General features: G+C 48.0%; 1 protein-coding gene across 1 annotated transcript in view; it reads left to right on the top strand.

The window, feature by feature from the left end:
* Positions 1–17,147, top strand: part of HDAC10 (histone deacetylase 10) — a 706,011-nt gene that overhangs the window by 415,469 nt on the left and 273,395 nt on the right. Inside the window, exon 11 of the mRNA XM_069627848.1 lies at positions 8,869–8,958. Within this exon, the coding sequence (XP_069483949.1) occupies positions 8,869–8,958 (90 nt within the window). The remainder of the gene's footprint in view (positions 1–8,868; positions 8,959–17,147) is intronic.

Genomic DNA, 17,147 nt, shown 5'->3' with positions numbered 1-17,147 from the left:
GTTGGCGCCCCATCCTGGACCTGCGTCGGTTAAACAAGTACATCAGCGTGCAGAAATTCAGGATGGTCACCCTCCAGCACGTGCTGGGACAGCTGGAGGAGGGCGACTTCCTATCGTCGTTGGACCTGTAGGATGCTTACTTCCACATCCCCATTCTAAAAGGACACAAAGTTTCTCAGGTTCGTGGTTCAAGGACACCACTGCCAATTCAGAGCCCTGCCGTTCGGATTAAAGTCGGCACCCAGGGTATTCACCAAGTGCCTGGCACCAGTGGTGGCGCGGCTGCGCCTGCAGGGGATCCACGTCTACCCCTACCTGGACGACTGGCTAATCCGGGCAAAGACAAGAGAACTCGCCGTCGAACACACAGCAAGCACCGTCCGGCTGCTCACGGAACTGGGATTCGCCATCAACTACCCCAAATCCCACCTGGTTCCGTCGCAAGTAGCACTGTTTCTGGGAGCGAAGCTCGATACAGTGGGGCAATTGACCTCCATCGGAGGAGAGGACGAAGGACATTCTGGGCAAGGTGCGGCGCCTGCTAGCCACGGACGTGGCTAGGGTGAGGTCCATCAAGTCCCTCCTCGGGATGATGTCCTCATGCATCTATCTTGTACCCCTTTGCAGACTTCGGATGCGTCCGCTACAGGAGTTCCTTGACGCCCGCTGGTTTCACCCGACGGGCTGCTTCGAAGACAGGATCCCTCTCGACGAGGAGTTCCGTCGGGCGATCCTATGGTGGGGTACCCGTGCGCACCTCACTACAGGCACGGACTTTCAGACCCCAGCGTTTCAGGAGACGGTGACGACGGACGCCTCTCTGGAGGGTTGGAGGGCCCACACTAGAGATCTCCACGCAAGAGGCCTTTGGCTCCCGGAGGAGAGGTCTCTCCACATCAACATTCTGGAGCTCCGAGCAGTGTTCTGGGCGCTCAAGTCGTTCCTTCCGTCCCGCAAGGACAAAGTGCTGAGGATCTTCACCGACAACACCACCACGATGTTCTACATACGGAAGAAGGGAGGCACCAGATCCCCAGCCCTATCCAAGGAGGCCCAGGATCTGTGGTACTGGGCCGTCGCCCAGGGGATGTTTCTGGTACCCTTCCACTTGGCAGGAATAAAAAACAACATCGCCGACTCACTCAGCAGGGAGCTGCGCTTGTGCTACGAGTGGGAACTACGTCAGGACCAGGTGGATCGGCTCTTTCGGCGATGGGGCAAACCCCGGATCGACCTTTTCGCGGCAGCGATGAACTCCAAGTGCCATAGGTTCGCCAGCAGGTTCCCGCAGCCGAGGAGCATGGGCGATGCTTTCTCGTTCCCTTGGGACGGCCTGTTTCTATACGCGTTCCCTCCGTTGCTGCTCCGCCTCATCAACCAGCTCAAGAAGTCCAGGTGCAGTATGATCCTCGTTGCACCGGCGTGGCCGAGGCAGATCTGGTTCCCGGACCTTCTGGATTTGTCAACGTCCCCACCAGTCAAGCTGCCGGCGGACGCGGATCTTCTCTCCAGAGAAGGAGGCACCATTATTCATCACGACCCGGAGTCGCTGAACTTGCAGGCCTGGCTCCTGCAGCACTAGAGTTTGGAGGGTACGTTATCCCGGCTGACTGCAGAGAGGTTCTTGCAAAAGCCAGGGCGTCCTCAACTCTCAAGTGTTATGGTCATAAGTGGAAGAGGTTCTCTGTCTGGTGCCGTGCATAGAAGATTAACCCTCTGCGGATTACGGCCCCTCAAGTACTGCCGTACCTACTATCACTGGCCAAAGCTGGACTGGCTCACGCCTCCATCAAAATATATCTGGCTGCCATCTCCCGATATACCAGGACTACGGGACGGGCGTCCTTGTGGTCTCATCGCCTGGTGAAGGAATTTATGAAGGGACTATTCCGATCGTTCTCGCCGGTGAAGGCTCCTGCCCCGGCGTGGGAACTTAATGTGGTGCTGACTAGGCTCATGGGGGCCCCATTCGAGCCTATGCATTCGGCGCCTTTGAAGTTCCTGTCATGGAAGACAGCGTTCCTCGTGGCCATCACCTCCGCACGACGAGTGGGAGAGATCCAGGCCCTATCTTGCAAGCCTCCATACTTGACTTTTCATGACACGAGGGTGGTGCTGAGGACGCACCCCTCCTTCATGCCCAAGGTGCCGTTGGACTTCCACCTCAACGAGCCCTTGGTGTTACCAGTTTTCTTCCCGTCGCTTTCGACGCCGGCTCAGAGGACTTTGCACTCGCTGGATGTAGCTAGAGCTCTGAAGTTATATGTGGACGACACAAAGAGTTTTCGGAAGACGTCACAGCTGTTTGTGAACTTTGGGTCAGTGAATCAAGGGAAGGCTCTCTCGAAGACTTCCATTTCCAGATGGCTCTCCGGCTGCATCATGCACTGTCACCGGTTGGCAAACCGACCGCTGCCCGGCTGTCCGAGAGCCCATTCGACCAGAGCGATCGCTGCTACCATGGCGTTCCTGTCCGGTGTGACCCTGCTGGAGATCTGCAGGGCTGCTACGTGGAGGTCGACGCACACCTTCACAAGATTCTACTGCGTCGATCGGGACTCCAGGGAGGAGTCCAGGGTCGGCCAAGCAGTGCTGCGCAACCTGTTCGCCTAAGGTGAGCCTGGTGAGGAGGTAAGAATTGCTTAATGTTGAGTTTTGGATGTAATGCTTAATGTTGAGCCTTTGCCACCTCCCGTGGTTGTGCATGTGTGTACTGCTATGTATTCTTTTATTCATGAGCATGTGAATCCATGCCAGACCCCCCATGCTGGAGAAGGAACAAGTTACTTACCTGTAACTGTTGTTCTCCAGCATGGGTCTGGCATGGATTCACATGCGAACCCTCCCGCCTACCCCTCTGCGGCTCTTCACTTGGTCATACTGCCACTTTGCGTGCTACCAAATCTGAGGATGGCTGCCAGAGGCGGGGCTTAGGGAGAGGGCAGTCATTGGCTGGGGGCAGTATGACCCAGAGATCAGTGATTGCTTACTACTAAGAAAGACAGATCAGAAACGAAACTGATACTGTTTTTTTCTTTACCGAGGATTCCCAGCCTGACGACGGGGAATATTCATGAGCATGTGAATCCATGCCAGACCCATGCTGGAGAACAATAGTTACAGGTAAGTAACTTGTTCTGTAGTCATACGGGAGGTCGAGTAAAATCCCTGTACAGTTGAAAGTCTTTGATCTACGAACTATAAAGAAAGCAAGGGAAGTGAATCCCGCCAAATAAGAAAGCACGGGAAGTGAATCCCGCAGAGAAGTGAATGTGAAGTTGGCAAGAGTGAGCCCGACCGAGGGATGCTCACGAGAGGGTCAAAGTCTTAAGTCCTGAGAAAGTGTGTTGACAGTGGTGAAGCCGGCAGAGGGATGTCCACTATAAACTGTTTGAAAGGCATTGAGAAACCAAGGGAAGTGAAACTCGCTAAAGAGATTGAGAAGGGCCAGCACCCAGAAGAGGGGGTACCCAGGGGTGAATCCATCACCCAGTGAACATTGGAACCAAACTTTCATTTGTTAAAAGAACTTTATTTTGGAACCGGAGAGGCCTTCGAAAGCGAGAGAACCTAGCTATCCCGGGTTGTGATATCATTAAGGAGCTTTCTAGGGATTTACACCTGAAAGTCATCACCCAAAGCCCATGGAAAAGAGACTGTCTATTTGTTTTGTTATTTAATAATATTCAGTGATAATATTCAGTGATCAAGTTTTTGTGTGTGTGTGTATGCATTCCTTCCATGTTTGGAAGGAATTTCATATAATATATAACTCGCTGGATGTAGATAAGCCAGCGATACCGGCCACAACCTATAGGTGGCGCTCTATATAAAATTGTTTGGTTTCTATCACGTGCATAGGTCCAAGGCTCTCTATAGACCACTGGCAGGTACTCTAATAGAAAGGAAGGTTTTGTTTTATGATGGGTTTATAATATAGGGAAGAAATTATGCTCACCACTAAATACTGCAAACAATATATAACTAGATTCACCAATATAATATAACAAGGTATGGTCACTAAAATAATATGAGGCCAAACCCAATCTAAATGCCAGGCTAATTTACCACCAAACGACCGCTCATATTCTGACGATAAGAAAATACAGCCAAACCCCAAATTTACCCAATAAGACAAAATATCCTACATGTGCCACTCAACAAAACTTGCAGTCCATGAATAGAGATTATGCACGAACATGATCAGGATCCTATGACTGGAACTATTGCAGTAATAGTTTGGATGATGATGATGCACGGGCAGGTCAATCAGGCTTGAATCAACAATCAGCTCGGCAGGTACATTTTAATGCACCCCCACAGTTGACGGGCAATACTGGACCCAAATTTTTAGGCCAGCGAGGGAACAACAGAGGCAGACCATGATGGCAGAACCAGTCAACACGAGTGACAGGCAGCAGCGGCAGGGGGCTCCAACATCCGCCCCTTCTTTAATCATCAACCTTTTAACACACCAACTAACTTTGGCGGAAGTCCAGATCTTACAAAAATTTCTCTTTTGCTCCAACAGCAAAGTATGACCCTTTACAAACAAGAATCGAAGTGACCTAATTGATGAGCAAAATTAGGCTCCAAAATGTTTGCGAGATTATGAACGGACACACAGTCTGACATGACAGGCTTAAGTCCACCATCCCAATTTTTTCCTCATACGCATACCAACACTGCAGAATCTGTCACTTTCAAACAAGTACTTTTGAAAAGGATCGAAACATTGGAAGAAGCAATACCTTTTGTACATAATAACTGTTCAAAAGAACAATTGGCAGCATTGACCGACCTAGCCAACAATAAGTCTATTGTTTTAAAACCAGCCGATAAAAGGGGTGCTTCTGTAATAATGAATACCACTCACTATACTAAGTTGGTCCACACCTTGTTTTAGGAAGGCAATAGCTACAGGAAACTACCTACAGATCATACACCTAATATTAGGTCCTTGATAGCCCCAAATATTGAAGAAGCAATAGCAGAAGGGTATATTAGTGCAAGGGAAGCTGCGTGTTTGACACCTACACACCCACGACTCCCTGCCTTTTATGCCCTTCCTAAAATCCATAAGGGTATTAACCCTCCACCAGGCCGGCCCATTGTGTCCGGCATAAATTCCATATTGGAACCATTATCCCAATATGTCAATTTTTTTGTTTTGTTTCTTTATTTTTTTTCATCAAAAACGTGATCCCCAAAATTGAGTCTTTTGTGAGAATCTAACAGCCATTCTCAATCTCCTTGGTACTTTAGCATTCAATGTGGAAACCCAATGGCTAGGCCCCATGGACATCGAGGCACTCTACACCAAGATCCCACTTGTGAATACTGTGGCACCTGTCCAACAACTTCTTGATTCGGATCCACAATTGGGCAATGGGCATGCCTCTATTATACAACTGGCAGAGATCGCCCTTACCCAAAATGTCTTTTTTGTTCGAAAAGACATATTACCAGCAGATCTCAGGCACGGCTATGGGTGCTACTTTTGCCCCCAGCCTAGCCATCATATATGTACATATATTCGAACATTAATACGTGTATCTGGTGACAAACCCATTCTAAGAGGAGATCTCTGTTTGGCGCTGGTACATAGATGACATCCTGGTAATCTTTGAAGTTTTAGCTGCAGAACTTGTACTGTTTCATACTTGGATGAATGGATGTAAAACTCATCTGAAGTTCAGTCTACAGTCAAGTAAACAGGAAATACATTTCCTGGATCTCCACATTACGGCACAGGAGGGCCAGCTCACATCGAAACTATATTTAAAAAGCATGGACCGCAACTCGCTATTGCCATGCTCCAGCTACCATCCGCGAGCACTATGTGATAATCTCCCCCTAACCTGCCATGCACCCTGTGGAAGATGGACAATGTGTGCACAAACACAGCACAGTACCAGCATTGACATCGGATGGAAGACACCATGGCAAAAGAGGACATTTACTAATTGCAACAACACAGGGGTGGTATATCTCCTCACTTGCCCATGCTTGCTGCATTATGTAAGGATGACAGCAAGACCCACTAAGAAAAGACTGATTGAGCATAAATCATGCATTAGAACTTCAAAACTTACAGCACCTTTGGTACCACATTTTGTGGGGGGGCGGTAACTTTGCCAATTTACTCTTGTAAAAAGAACAACAGTGGATCTTTCACTTAAATACCTGTAGGAATGGTCTCAATGGGGCTATTCAATGGCACAACCTGGCAGTCATGAAATAAAATCGGGTGCAAATCCGTACCATTTTTAGAATGAGACCATGTGACCTGGAGTGATTTGGTTGTCCTTAGCGGTTTGGGTACATAACCCCTGCCTCCTTGCTGCATTAAGGGCCGATTTACCAAGAAAAAACCTGGGAATGCAGCGAGTCGGCCCTGCAACAAAGTGAATAGAGACCAGCATCATCATTATTTTTTAAATTGGTGTACACACACATTTTTAAATGGTGTACACACACATACAACACTGACGACGGTACCCCGGGTTAGATGATCCGTAGGGGCCACACGAGACAGACATTTATAATAGAGTTTCACTAGACACTACCCTGCAGATAGTGAGGTGAAGGCAGGGGACACTTGTCACCAGAACAATGGGTTGATTGTACATTGGACGCCACTGGATGGCATACCATTTCAATATGGCCACCCCACAAAATGTCCCTTCAGTTCCGGGCCTGGCCATGCCTCCATTTGTGACTGAATATTACTAGCGCGAGAGCAGCATTGCTTAGCAACCTTTTCATACACCGCATCAGAACGACACAGGAGAAATCCATTGCGAGTAATTGGCACTGCTCGGGGAAGGTAAGCGGCTGAATGAGTTTGCAATAACTCAGCAACCCTTGGGTACAATAAGTATATGGCATCAGCGAACAGCATTGTGGTAGGACGATAGGTTATCCGTCCAGGCCCGCATTACCCGTGTGCACCTGAACTCGGCACCGCTCTCTGATTGAGGGAGTGTTCAAGGCGGCTTGAGCCGATTACAACGCTGTTTCGAATATTGAACACCGCGTACGTTTGTACCTGTTGGCGCTTTTATTTTAAGAGCGCACGAGAAATGCCATGTGGATTTGATTGAAGTCATTTTTGATTCAAGTCATTACTCTTTTTGTTTGCCCCCAATACAGCGAGACGTGCATTTAATGAGAAAGCAGCTCACACTTCTGGCAAGCTAGGTCCTTTCGAGCCCATACAGACCATATTTGGGCCCTAAGGTAATTTCATACATTCTTTACATTTTTAACGTTCTCTAAATGAATTCATGATGAGGCAATGATGTGGGCCTCTATTGTGAGGTGGGTAAGAACCCCTGTGTGGAGATGGTTCATGCCCGAAATGATGGCAATGGTTCTTTTGAAACCTTTTGTGTGGCAGCTGCAGCCTTGAATCCAATGAATGTCCACTTCACATTTCTCTCTAGGTTCCGGAATGGCTGCCAGATTTTGAATGAAGGATTACAGCGACTGACGCCACTAAACAAACTATTGGTCCTGAAGATGATGACCCCAACAAATTGAGTCATCGAAACTGGTCAACCTTTTCCAGTTTCGATATCCACAAATAGATATGGATATTACTTTTTTGACTAACAAATGAATACTGGCGAAGGGCTGGCGCAGTGAATCACTCACAAATAGTATTTAAGCTGTGACTGTGCACAGTCTTTTAGTTAACAGTTAGCCCCACCATGCATTTACTGTACATATTGCATTGTGGGTTAATAAAAAGGACTGCACCAAAATAAAAACTCATTTGAAATGTCCAGAGCGTTACGAGACGAGACTATACTAATCCCTCTCATGTTAGTGTGGCTACTGTATATGGTTTTACATTTGAAATTGTGTACCACATATGAAAGATTGGGTTGTGTTTATTGGGATAATCATCTCTCTCTTTCCTGTTAGATAGGGGGTACACCACCGACAACCTGGGGATAGCACCCCCTGACAGGGACAGGGTGTGCTTTTATCCAGGGACAGTGGTAGCGGATTAGGAGATTGAATCTGATATAAATTATATATGTACTCATATGCGCTCCAAAATCGTTTCTGTGTGTTAAAATATGTTATAGATGTGTATGTTATATATGTTATGCTGGAGTGAATACCCGTAGAGGGTCCCAGAATGGTTTTCCAGTCCCTGACTGTTTAGGTAACTGCTATCGTATGCCCTTGTATTCACACCAATTTCCCAGCGGGTGCCATCTAGTGGACAGGTCGTACCATTATGGCAGTGCCTGGTAAATGCCTATGCCTATCCTATTCGTACACACAAGCCAAAACTGTTGTCTTTGCCAATATGTGTTGCTTTTGCAGAAAGGGACCAACCTTGTGGAAATTTGTTCAACATTAACCCAAGAGTAACCATCTTACACCAACCTTGGACATGTTGCTTCTATAGGAGAGAACATGCATCAGTGTACGTGTTTCAATGCTCCTCGAACATACTGTACCTTGTAGAGCTCCAAGGTGCCAGAACATCATGGGTGCAAAGGGGTGCATCCTTCTCAGTTTTTAAGTGATGTCGCTTTGCATAGTGCCACCAAAACCTGCAGCCACCTTACTCTAGACATGCGTCGAAGTGTGGCTGATACGTCCTGTGAAACAGGGCTCCAGGCTGCTGAATGGCAGATGTGAAGACTGATTTTCCAAGATGTTTCTTTGCTGATTTGAAGGCTCTGATTGCATACTGTTAGTTAGTCCCTGCAAAGGGATTGTGTATATGTATAAATGGTTGTTAATCGAAACATGGCTTGATAATACACAGAACTAGTGACACAAATGCGTTTTGACCATTTATATCTGTGTTTGTGATTATAAATTCTGTGTTTATCATTCTAGGGCAAGATGTGTGCCACCCCCGAATGTTATGCCCATCTTACTCATTTCCTCATGCAGTTAGCTAATGGAAAATGTTGTGTTGTACTGGAGGTAAGAATAATTACAGATTTTAAAAAGCTGGATTACTATTTTGATTTTAATTCATATTTTTGATATTTTGTGTTTATGGCCATGCTCTGTGACTGACTGTACACCGAATATTGAATAGGATTTGACTTCACAAACTATGAAAGAGCGAGACTCGTTTGCATCGTTAAATGTCTATTTTATCATTCATTTACAATTGCCACACATTTGTTGCTCACTACCGTGACCATCTTCGGAATATCCGTGAAGTGGTGGTATTTTTACAGGTCCCGAATGGAGATGGGGATTGCCCCCACATCCTAAAGCACACTGAAGTAGATGGCTTCAGAAGCACTCCAGCACTAGGCACCTGTGAGGGGAAACCCAGGCATTTACTACAAACAGTTCTCTTAGTGTCAATGTTCATTTCATTTGTGTACAAATCAAAGAGGAGGCTGCACCCCCAAAAAGGACTAACTTCAAAGCATACGATTTATTATTTATTTCATTTATTTATTTAAACATTTATACAAGCGTGCAAAGCCCGTAGGCATTGTAAGGAAGGCATGGTATCAAACAATCTAAGCCTAAATCTAAGGATGGGAGCAATCTACGGCCATCAAATAATAATAAGGCAGTCCTAGTAGAGTCTCTGTCAAAATAAAAGGGCCTATACTTATAAACCTATTGCCAATCCTTCTAAATACAAATGGTGAGGGACAACAATGTATGTAAAAAGAAGTGTTCAAGAAATATAATGTCAGGATAGTTGAGCAGTTGACTTCCCTTCCCCACGTTTTCAACACAGGGTAAGGGGGCACGTTCGAGCTTCTCACACACTATGGCTTCTCTGCCACAAGGATACAGTTCAAAGCATAGGTGTCAGGGCCTTCTGTTAAAGCCTCTTTCCCAATAGCAGTCTCTTATTGCAAAGGGCCTGTCGTAGCAAACAAGCACCAAAGTTCCTTTCTTATCAGGATTTTCACATTGACAAGTTCTCGTTAACACGATGTTCACAATTGGTCTTCCTTGATCGGGCTCTGACCATGGATCTCCCTTGTTCGGGCTTGGACCCCTCTAGCACAATGTTCACAATTGATCTCCCTCGATCGGCTCTGACCATGGATCTCCCTCATTCGGACTCGGACACCTTTAGCACAAAGTTCACAATTGGTCTCCCTCGTTTGGGCTCGTACCATGGATCACCCTTACTTTGGGCTTGAACCCCTTTAGCACAATGTTCGCAATTGGTCTCCTTCGTTCGGGCTCGGACCATATAATCTCACTTTTTATTTTCTCCTCTTTGTATCAAAAATCGAAGACTTTCGAATGTGCAATGGGTTTTGCTTAAACCGTTGCAGGACCACTTCAATTCACTTCCCTTCTCATTCTTCCTAATCTTCTACTTTCGTTTCTACCACTTCTTGGCTAGATACCTTACAGAGACCTTAGATTGAGCACCCTTGCGGTGCCGGACCACTCTGTCACTGGTATTGTATCTTTCTTCATTAATGTTCAAACATCCATCAGCAATTAAGCTTTCCTCGCGTCTTTCATCACACTCGTTAGCAATCTTTGTTCTTGCACTCTTTATACAATGTTGCCGCTGTTATGGCTCAGAGGCCGCCTATGCTCCACAGGGTGCATGCAGGCACATACACTGCTATCTAACTTAAAAACAAAGGGTTACGATTTACTTTCCAATACGGATTTCAGCGCTTTTCAGCCCCGTTCCTTAGGCATTGGAAACTGCTGTGGAAACAGGCTGCTTCGGCCGTCTCTCGCAACAACTCGGACTACAATTCCCATCACGCCTGTGTCGCGTGTCTAGGACAGCCAATGGCCGTATAGAGCCTTGTGTCCATCACAACAAAAACGTTTGAGTATTGCAGAATGCTGCTTCCAATTAAAGTCGTTTACCGGCATTCTGAAGTCTCGCCTTCAATCCATCTTACAAACCCTGAATTACTCCTGTGTACCGAACTTCTGCATTTGCTCCCGGACTGCTTTGAGGTTACGTTCTGCTTCCTTTGATATCCCGTGTACCAAGCTTCTGCATTAGCTCCCGGACTGCTTTGAGGTTACGTTCTGCTTCCTTTGATACTCCGTGTACCAAACCATTGCCTGTGAACATGGACTGCCTAGAGGTTACGTTCTGCTTCCTTTTGATATATTGTTTAATGAACAATTGCCTGTTAACATGGACTGCCTAGAGATTACGTTCTGCTTCCTTTGATATTCCGTGTACCAAACCATTGCCTGTTAACACGGACTAAGCTGAAATTTTTCTTTAACCTTCTCTGTACCATACCACGGCTGCCTAACCTGAACCACAGCCCTACTCTGGTGTTATTCTGGACACATCAAGAAAACTGCAGCCTTCTCCTACCCTAATCCTGCAGCACTACTGGAGAATATTTAGACTCTCTTGTGCAAATTCAAACGCTCTGCTGTACGTGCACCTCCCCGGCACAAGTGCGCTCCTCGTGCCTCCCGCGTCTCTTTTCCATACTAACCTTCCCATTTTGTTATTTTATCCTTTCGTTATTGGTACTGTCAAACCTCATCAGTACACATTAACTTCAGCGGAAACACAATAACCCCTGTGATTATTCTTGACTATCTTATTCCTGTGCCAGTTAGCTATATCTCTCCTTCCTGTCTTTCATAGAGAGAAACAGGGCTGCCTCTCCATAAAGGGGAGGGGATCGGATAGTACAGGTATATATCTATCCTACTCTCTAATAGTGGCAGTCTCTATCCCACCCAGTTATTAACCTATTGATCATTCCTTTTCAGCCGGTTTCATGGCGGTGTGTATTCCCCGCTCTTTTCGGTGATAGGCCCCTTTGCAGGTCTAATCAGGTCTGCAAAGGGGCATATCCTAGAAAAGAGTTCTTCCCTCAAAAGAGAGGAGGCTCGGGTTTCGGTCTAACCTGGGCTCTACAATCAAGTTAGGACCGAAGCTCACCATCTGGTGAGTGACAGCCGCTTGCAACTTTGACTTCAACACAGACCGGTCTTGCATCGGTCTCCCCAACTCACCGGCTGTGTTGATCGCTCTGGCACTGCTTTGATCTTGGAGCCAAGGACGGCCCCACAGCGGCTGCTGTTCCTCCCCGACTCAGTCAACCGTGCAGGAGGGCCCCGGTATCTCCGACACACACTACAGGATTCTTCAATCTGGTTTCCTGGCCTTATGCTTTCATTTCTGAAGGATTTTGGAAAGTAACAGTTTCTCGCTGGAAAGGTCAAGGGTATCTCCTTCCATGTGCACCCTTCTTGGTTTGCCGTCTTTCTTCCCTCATTCAGCTTCCGTCTGGGAAAATACTGTTCCTTCCTGTGCTTTGCCTCGCTCAGAGTGTGCTCTCGTGCTCCGCCTTATATCCGTGTGAGGAAGCGTAATGGAAGTCAGGTGTGAGTGGTTACCAGTAATTGCCTGACCATAGTAGTGGGACATGTCAGGTACAATGCTCGGGTGGGAGTCTGTTTTTTCCTAGAGCGGGCTGTCTGTGTGAAAGTGTTTGAAGGGAAAGGGGTGGGAGTGAAGTTCCCAAATATCCTACCGGGTAGGATGGGGTAAAGGTGTTACAGGGAGGGGGATACCGCATCCCGCCATTAGGTGTCCTACTCCCCGAAGACCCCTCACCCAGGTTATCCTCGCTCACTGGTCCACCCCCAGGAACTGGATCCAAAAGTGATTGCCATGTCCTGGCCACCTGGATGACGGAGGCCTGAGGACTAACGGGTGAGACACCTTCTGTTTTTTTACAATATCTAGGCGCTAATTGCAAAGGTCCAGAGAAAGTTACAGAGGGTGAGGAGAGGAAAGGGCAAGGGGGTAGGGAGGAGTCAATTGAAAAGGTGGGTTTTGAGCTTTTTTTTGAAGACTTTGTAGGACGGTTCACTTCGCAGGAGCAGGGAGAGGTCATTCCAGATGGTGGCAGCCCTGTCAGGGAAGCTGGAAACCCCAGATCTTTTGTGCTTAAATTTGGGGGTGATGAGGCGATGTTTATTGGGCTGTTCCTCAAGGCCTTGCTGGGGTATGCATTTTGATTTTTTGAGTGAGGGAGGAGGGTGAGTCGTTTGATAGGCAGCAGTGGCCGATGGACAGGATCTTGAACTTGATTCTGGCTTTAACCCGAGAGCCACTGGGCAGACTTCCTAGCTGCTGAGATGTGGTCATGCTTGCCAATGTCAAGTGCAGCTCGGAGGGCATTGTTCTGTGTTACTTGTAGCTTTTTCAGGTTATTTTTGGACGCGCCAGAGAGAAGTGAGTTACAATGGTCTAATTTTGAGCCGATGAGGGCGTGGGCTACTTCGAGCCATTTCCTGGAAGACAGAAAGTGTTTACTGGTATAGATGAGGTTGTTGGCATAGCCTGAAGAGGAAGCAATGTGATTACCTGTCGAGTCATGCTTAGAGAGGAGTCTAGGTATACGCCCAGAGTTTTTACCGAGGTGGCGATGGGGATGTTGTGTCCATCGATGATGAATGACTCGTAGGCTTGGCTGAGTTTGGCCAGGCGGGCCAGAGGGGGCGATCAAGAGAAGCTCTGTTTTTTCATCATTAAGACAGAGGCCATGTGTGGCCATCCAAAATTGAATAGCTTCATATATTGTGATCACTTTGAGAGTTTCCTAAGCGTAGTCGGCGGAGAGCTGGATGATAATTTGCGTAACATCAGCATAGTTAGTATATGAGATGCCTAGCATGTCAAGATGGTCGAAAAGGGGTTTAGTGTATACATTGTACAGAGTGTTCAGAGTGTGGGAGACACAGGAGCCTTGGGGTACTCCGCAAGATATAGGCCTTGGTCCAGCCACTGCATACCTGTCTGCCAAGAAAGAGGCACCCCATTTGGCAGCATTTGATAAAAAGTGGGCTGAGGATGTAAAGTGGTGGCAAAGTGTCTGGTAATTGAAATTTAAGGCTGCCGAGAGGTTGAGCAGTAGGAGAAGGGAGAGATTGCTGAGGTCATTTGCGTTGTCTAGCTGCTTCTTAAGTTCTAGGAGAGCTGTCTCAGTCCCATGTTTGGGGCGGAAGCCCGATTGTCGAGTGCACAGAATGTGGTTGGATTCAAGGAAAGTAGGCTACTCTATCAATCATTTTCAAGATGAAGGGGACAGTGGTTATGGGTCGGTTGTTGGTAGGGACAGCCGGGTCACGGGAAGGCTTTTTTAGCAAGGTGGAAATCCAGGATTCTTTGAGGGAGGATGGAACCGTGCAAGTCGCAAAGGAGGAGTTAATGATGGCGGAAATGAGAGGGAGTAGAGGTTCTACAACAGTAGAGGCTGGGTAGATGTTGCCTTTACAGAGTGATGATTTGAGATCTTTGATGATTTTGGCTAGGGTGGGGAGGGACGCAGGTAGGTTTGAACTGGAAGAGAAGGATGTCTCTGGGTTTAACGAGAACTGGGGTAAGGGCCGGGGCAGCTGATGTGCAGGATATTTTGGCTTGTATCTTGGCTTGCAGCTGGTCATTTTGCCCATGAAGGTGTCTTGGGCATCATTACACCAGGAGCTGTTTTCAGGGTGGCTGCTTTAGTGGCGTGAATAGGTTGTTTGTAAAGGACAGAGATTTTGGAGAAGTGGGGTTTGTTAGATGCGGTTGTGTCTTTATTTCAGGCAACTTTGACAGCTTTTCTTTTTGCTCTGGTGGCTCAGGAATTGCGATGTAGGGCGTATTTGCTTTCTGGACTTTGAGGGGGCCAGGAGGTCAAGGGCTCTGCCTAGCCAGATGTTGTAGTAGTCTACCAAGGTGGCAGGATCTTTAATGGGGGCGAGGGGGCAGTTGAACAATGGTTTGACCCGGGTACTGGTCAATTCGCGAGAGCTGCGGGCTAGAAAGTTGGCCGGACCTTTAGCAGACTTGGTGCTAGGTAGCCTGCGTTTGTTCGGGATGAGAATGGTAAATGTGATGGCATGGTGGTCCCACCAAGGGCAAGGCAGGTTGGATAGCACTGTGATGTTGGTTTCGCTGTCCAGAAGCCAATCAAGGATGCAGCCTGGACAGTGTGTCAGGTCTGTGATGTGCTGGGTACAGCCTAGGGCTGCCATGGCGCTGGATAGGGCAGTGGTCTCTGTGTCAGAGGGGTCATTGAAACCAAGAATCGAAGTCTCCCAGGACTAGGAGCTGGGTGATGGGTTTGAGGTTAGGCAAGATGAGTTGTGTGATGTCATCCTCGAATCACGGTGAACGATACATGAGGTGGAGGGTGATGATGGCATTGGGTGAGCAGTTTCATTTGGCTGAGATGGATTCACAGTTGGGGAGTCGCAGGTGGATGGAGTCCTTGTAGATGCGCTACAAATCCCCTTTTCTTGGAGTTCTGTCGCAGCAGAGTATTGCGTTGCCTGTGGGGATTGCGATCGATAACAATGGTCCTGCAGTGGGAGTTAGCCAGGTTTCTGTGAGGGCTAGAATATCTCGATTGGTCAAGGTAATGAGGTCAAGGATGTCGTATGCGTGGGCATCCAGGGATCTTGTGTTGAGGAGGGCTCATCGGAGCGGTGATGCTTGTGGCATACCTGTATGCAGGGATTTTGCTGCCCGAGGGGGTGTGGTTTGAGTCTCTAGGTGGGTGAAATTAGGGATAGGAGAGGGCTGGGAGCTGTGCAGTGTTGCAGGCTGGCGTTGCCGTAGGTTGGCGTTGCGCCATCCCAATGCTCGGGGGATGGAATCGATGTTAGTGGTGACAGACTGTGTGGCCAGGTGTAGAGAGCACTCTCCTAACGGGCGAGGTCTGGCCTTTGTCCCACTATATTCTAGTTTCATGCTGGCTGCTGGAGAGAGTGAGACATGAGGCAGCGAGCAGGGCTGGGGGAGTGTGCATGTTGCTAGCACTTTGACTGCACAGGTGTGAGATGCTGCAGTATGTTGCGTGCATCGTCGGTCTGCATGGATTTGGGGGGTGGCAGTGTGGCTACCTGCATGGCAGGGCGGGGCCAATGGTGTGGCGTTGTTACGCAGAGCCAAAAAGGGCAAGTTGGTAGGGGTGTGTATTTAGGCAGAGTCAGGGGACCTGCCTGTTACGCTCACCTGATTCCCACAGGGGCGTCGATCGGACCCGGACAGCTGCGGTCTCCACCAACGTGATGCGTAGTGAAGAGATGACAGTCTGGACTGGCCCGCCTAATCTTGTCTGCTGGACTCGTAGAAGTATTCTCCTGCAAGTGGAGAAAGGGATTTAGCCACCCGTGGACTTTAGTGATGGCCCCCCAACAGTTCTCGTTCTCCCCACTAATCACCTCCGATATCCCCTTTGGGTAACCTCAATGATGAGCTCTCCATCCTGCATGGAGTGCAGGGGCGCGTAGATACCAGTTACTTCACTGGGTTGAAGGTACTGGAGGAGTTCCGGAGGAATATTGACTCCAGTGTCTATAAAGTTCAAAGAGTTCAATATGTCCGATGTTCACTCTTGTTCCATTCCCTCGTTAGGTTGCAGCTCGGTCCAAAAGAATATTGCCTGGAGGCAGCTGATGGCGTTCAGGTAAGAGTCTGTATTACCAAACACTGTCCGGTAAAAGTTGCATGAGTTTAACTTGCTGTTTTCTCTCCCTTTATAGGTGCGGCATAGGAAGATGCAGCGAATTAAAGAGTAATACCTCCGGTGTTAAAGCAGGTAAGCCTATGGTGGCAAAAAGATTGTCTTTGTCGGTTTTCTCGGCTCACCTTGTTATTCCTTTTGTTTTCCCCCCAGGTTCTGGATTTCGACGAAGAAAATGATGGAGGCAGCGCCGAGTCGAAAGATGCGGTGGACTGGTGAGTATAACGCGGCGCTGCTGCTGGCGAAGCGACGCGTGCTGAAATAATGTCCTTTCCAGGCTCGGAGATGTGCTGGGTCCGGAATCAGGTAAGGAATCAAATAATGTCCGTGATCTAACCTCTTCTCCTTTCTTTTCCTTTTGTGTAGGAGCTCCGGATTCGAGGCGGGCGTGGCAGAAGACTGGATGCTGACTTGCAGACACAGTGAGCGTCACGCTGCTGGATGCAGAATAACGCGAAGCTTGGGCTGCTGTTCGGGCGTGGTTTAAATAGCCTGCAAAGTAGTCCCAGGTAAGAAGTTCCCCAGAACCACACCCGAGTGAAAAATTGTCCCTGTAATAAAATAGTCCCATCCAGGCCTCACGTTGGCTTGGACTCATTTGGAGCATGGTCTGCATAAGGTAAGTAAAGTCTATGAGCCTGGCGCCTAAGGCGCCAGGAC

This window comes from Ambystoma mexicanum, chromosome 12, assembly GCF_040938575.1.
Source record: "Ambystoma mexicanum isolate Mex_15411 chromosome 12, UKY_AmexF1_1, whole genome shotgun sequence".
Classification (NCBI taxonomy): Eukaryota; Metazoa; Chordata; class Amphibia; order Caudata; family Ambystomatidae; genus Ambystoma; species Ambystoma mexicanum.
Note: the sequence above shows the minus strand (reverse complement) of the source record. Positions and strands in the feature narration are given on the sequence as shown.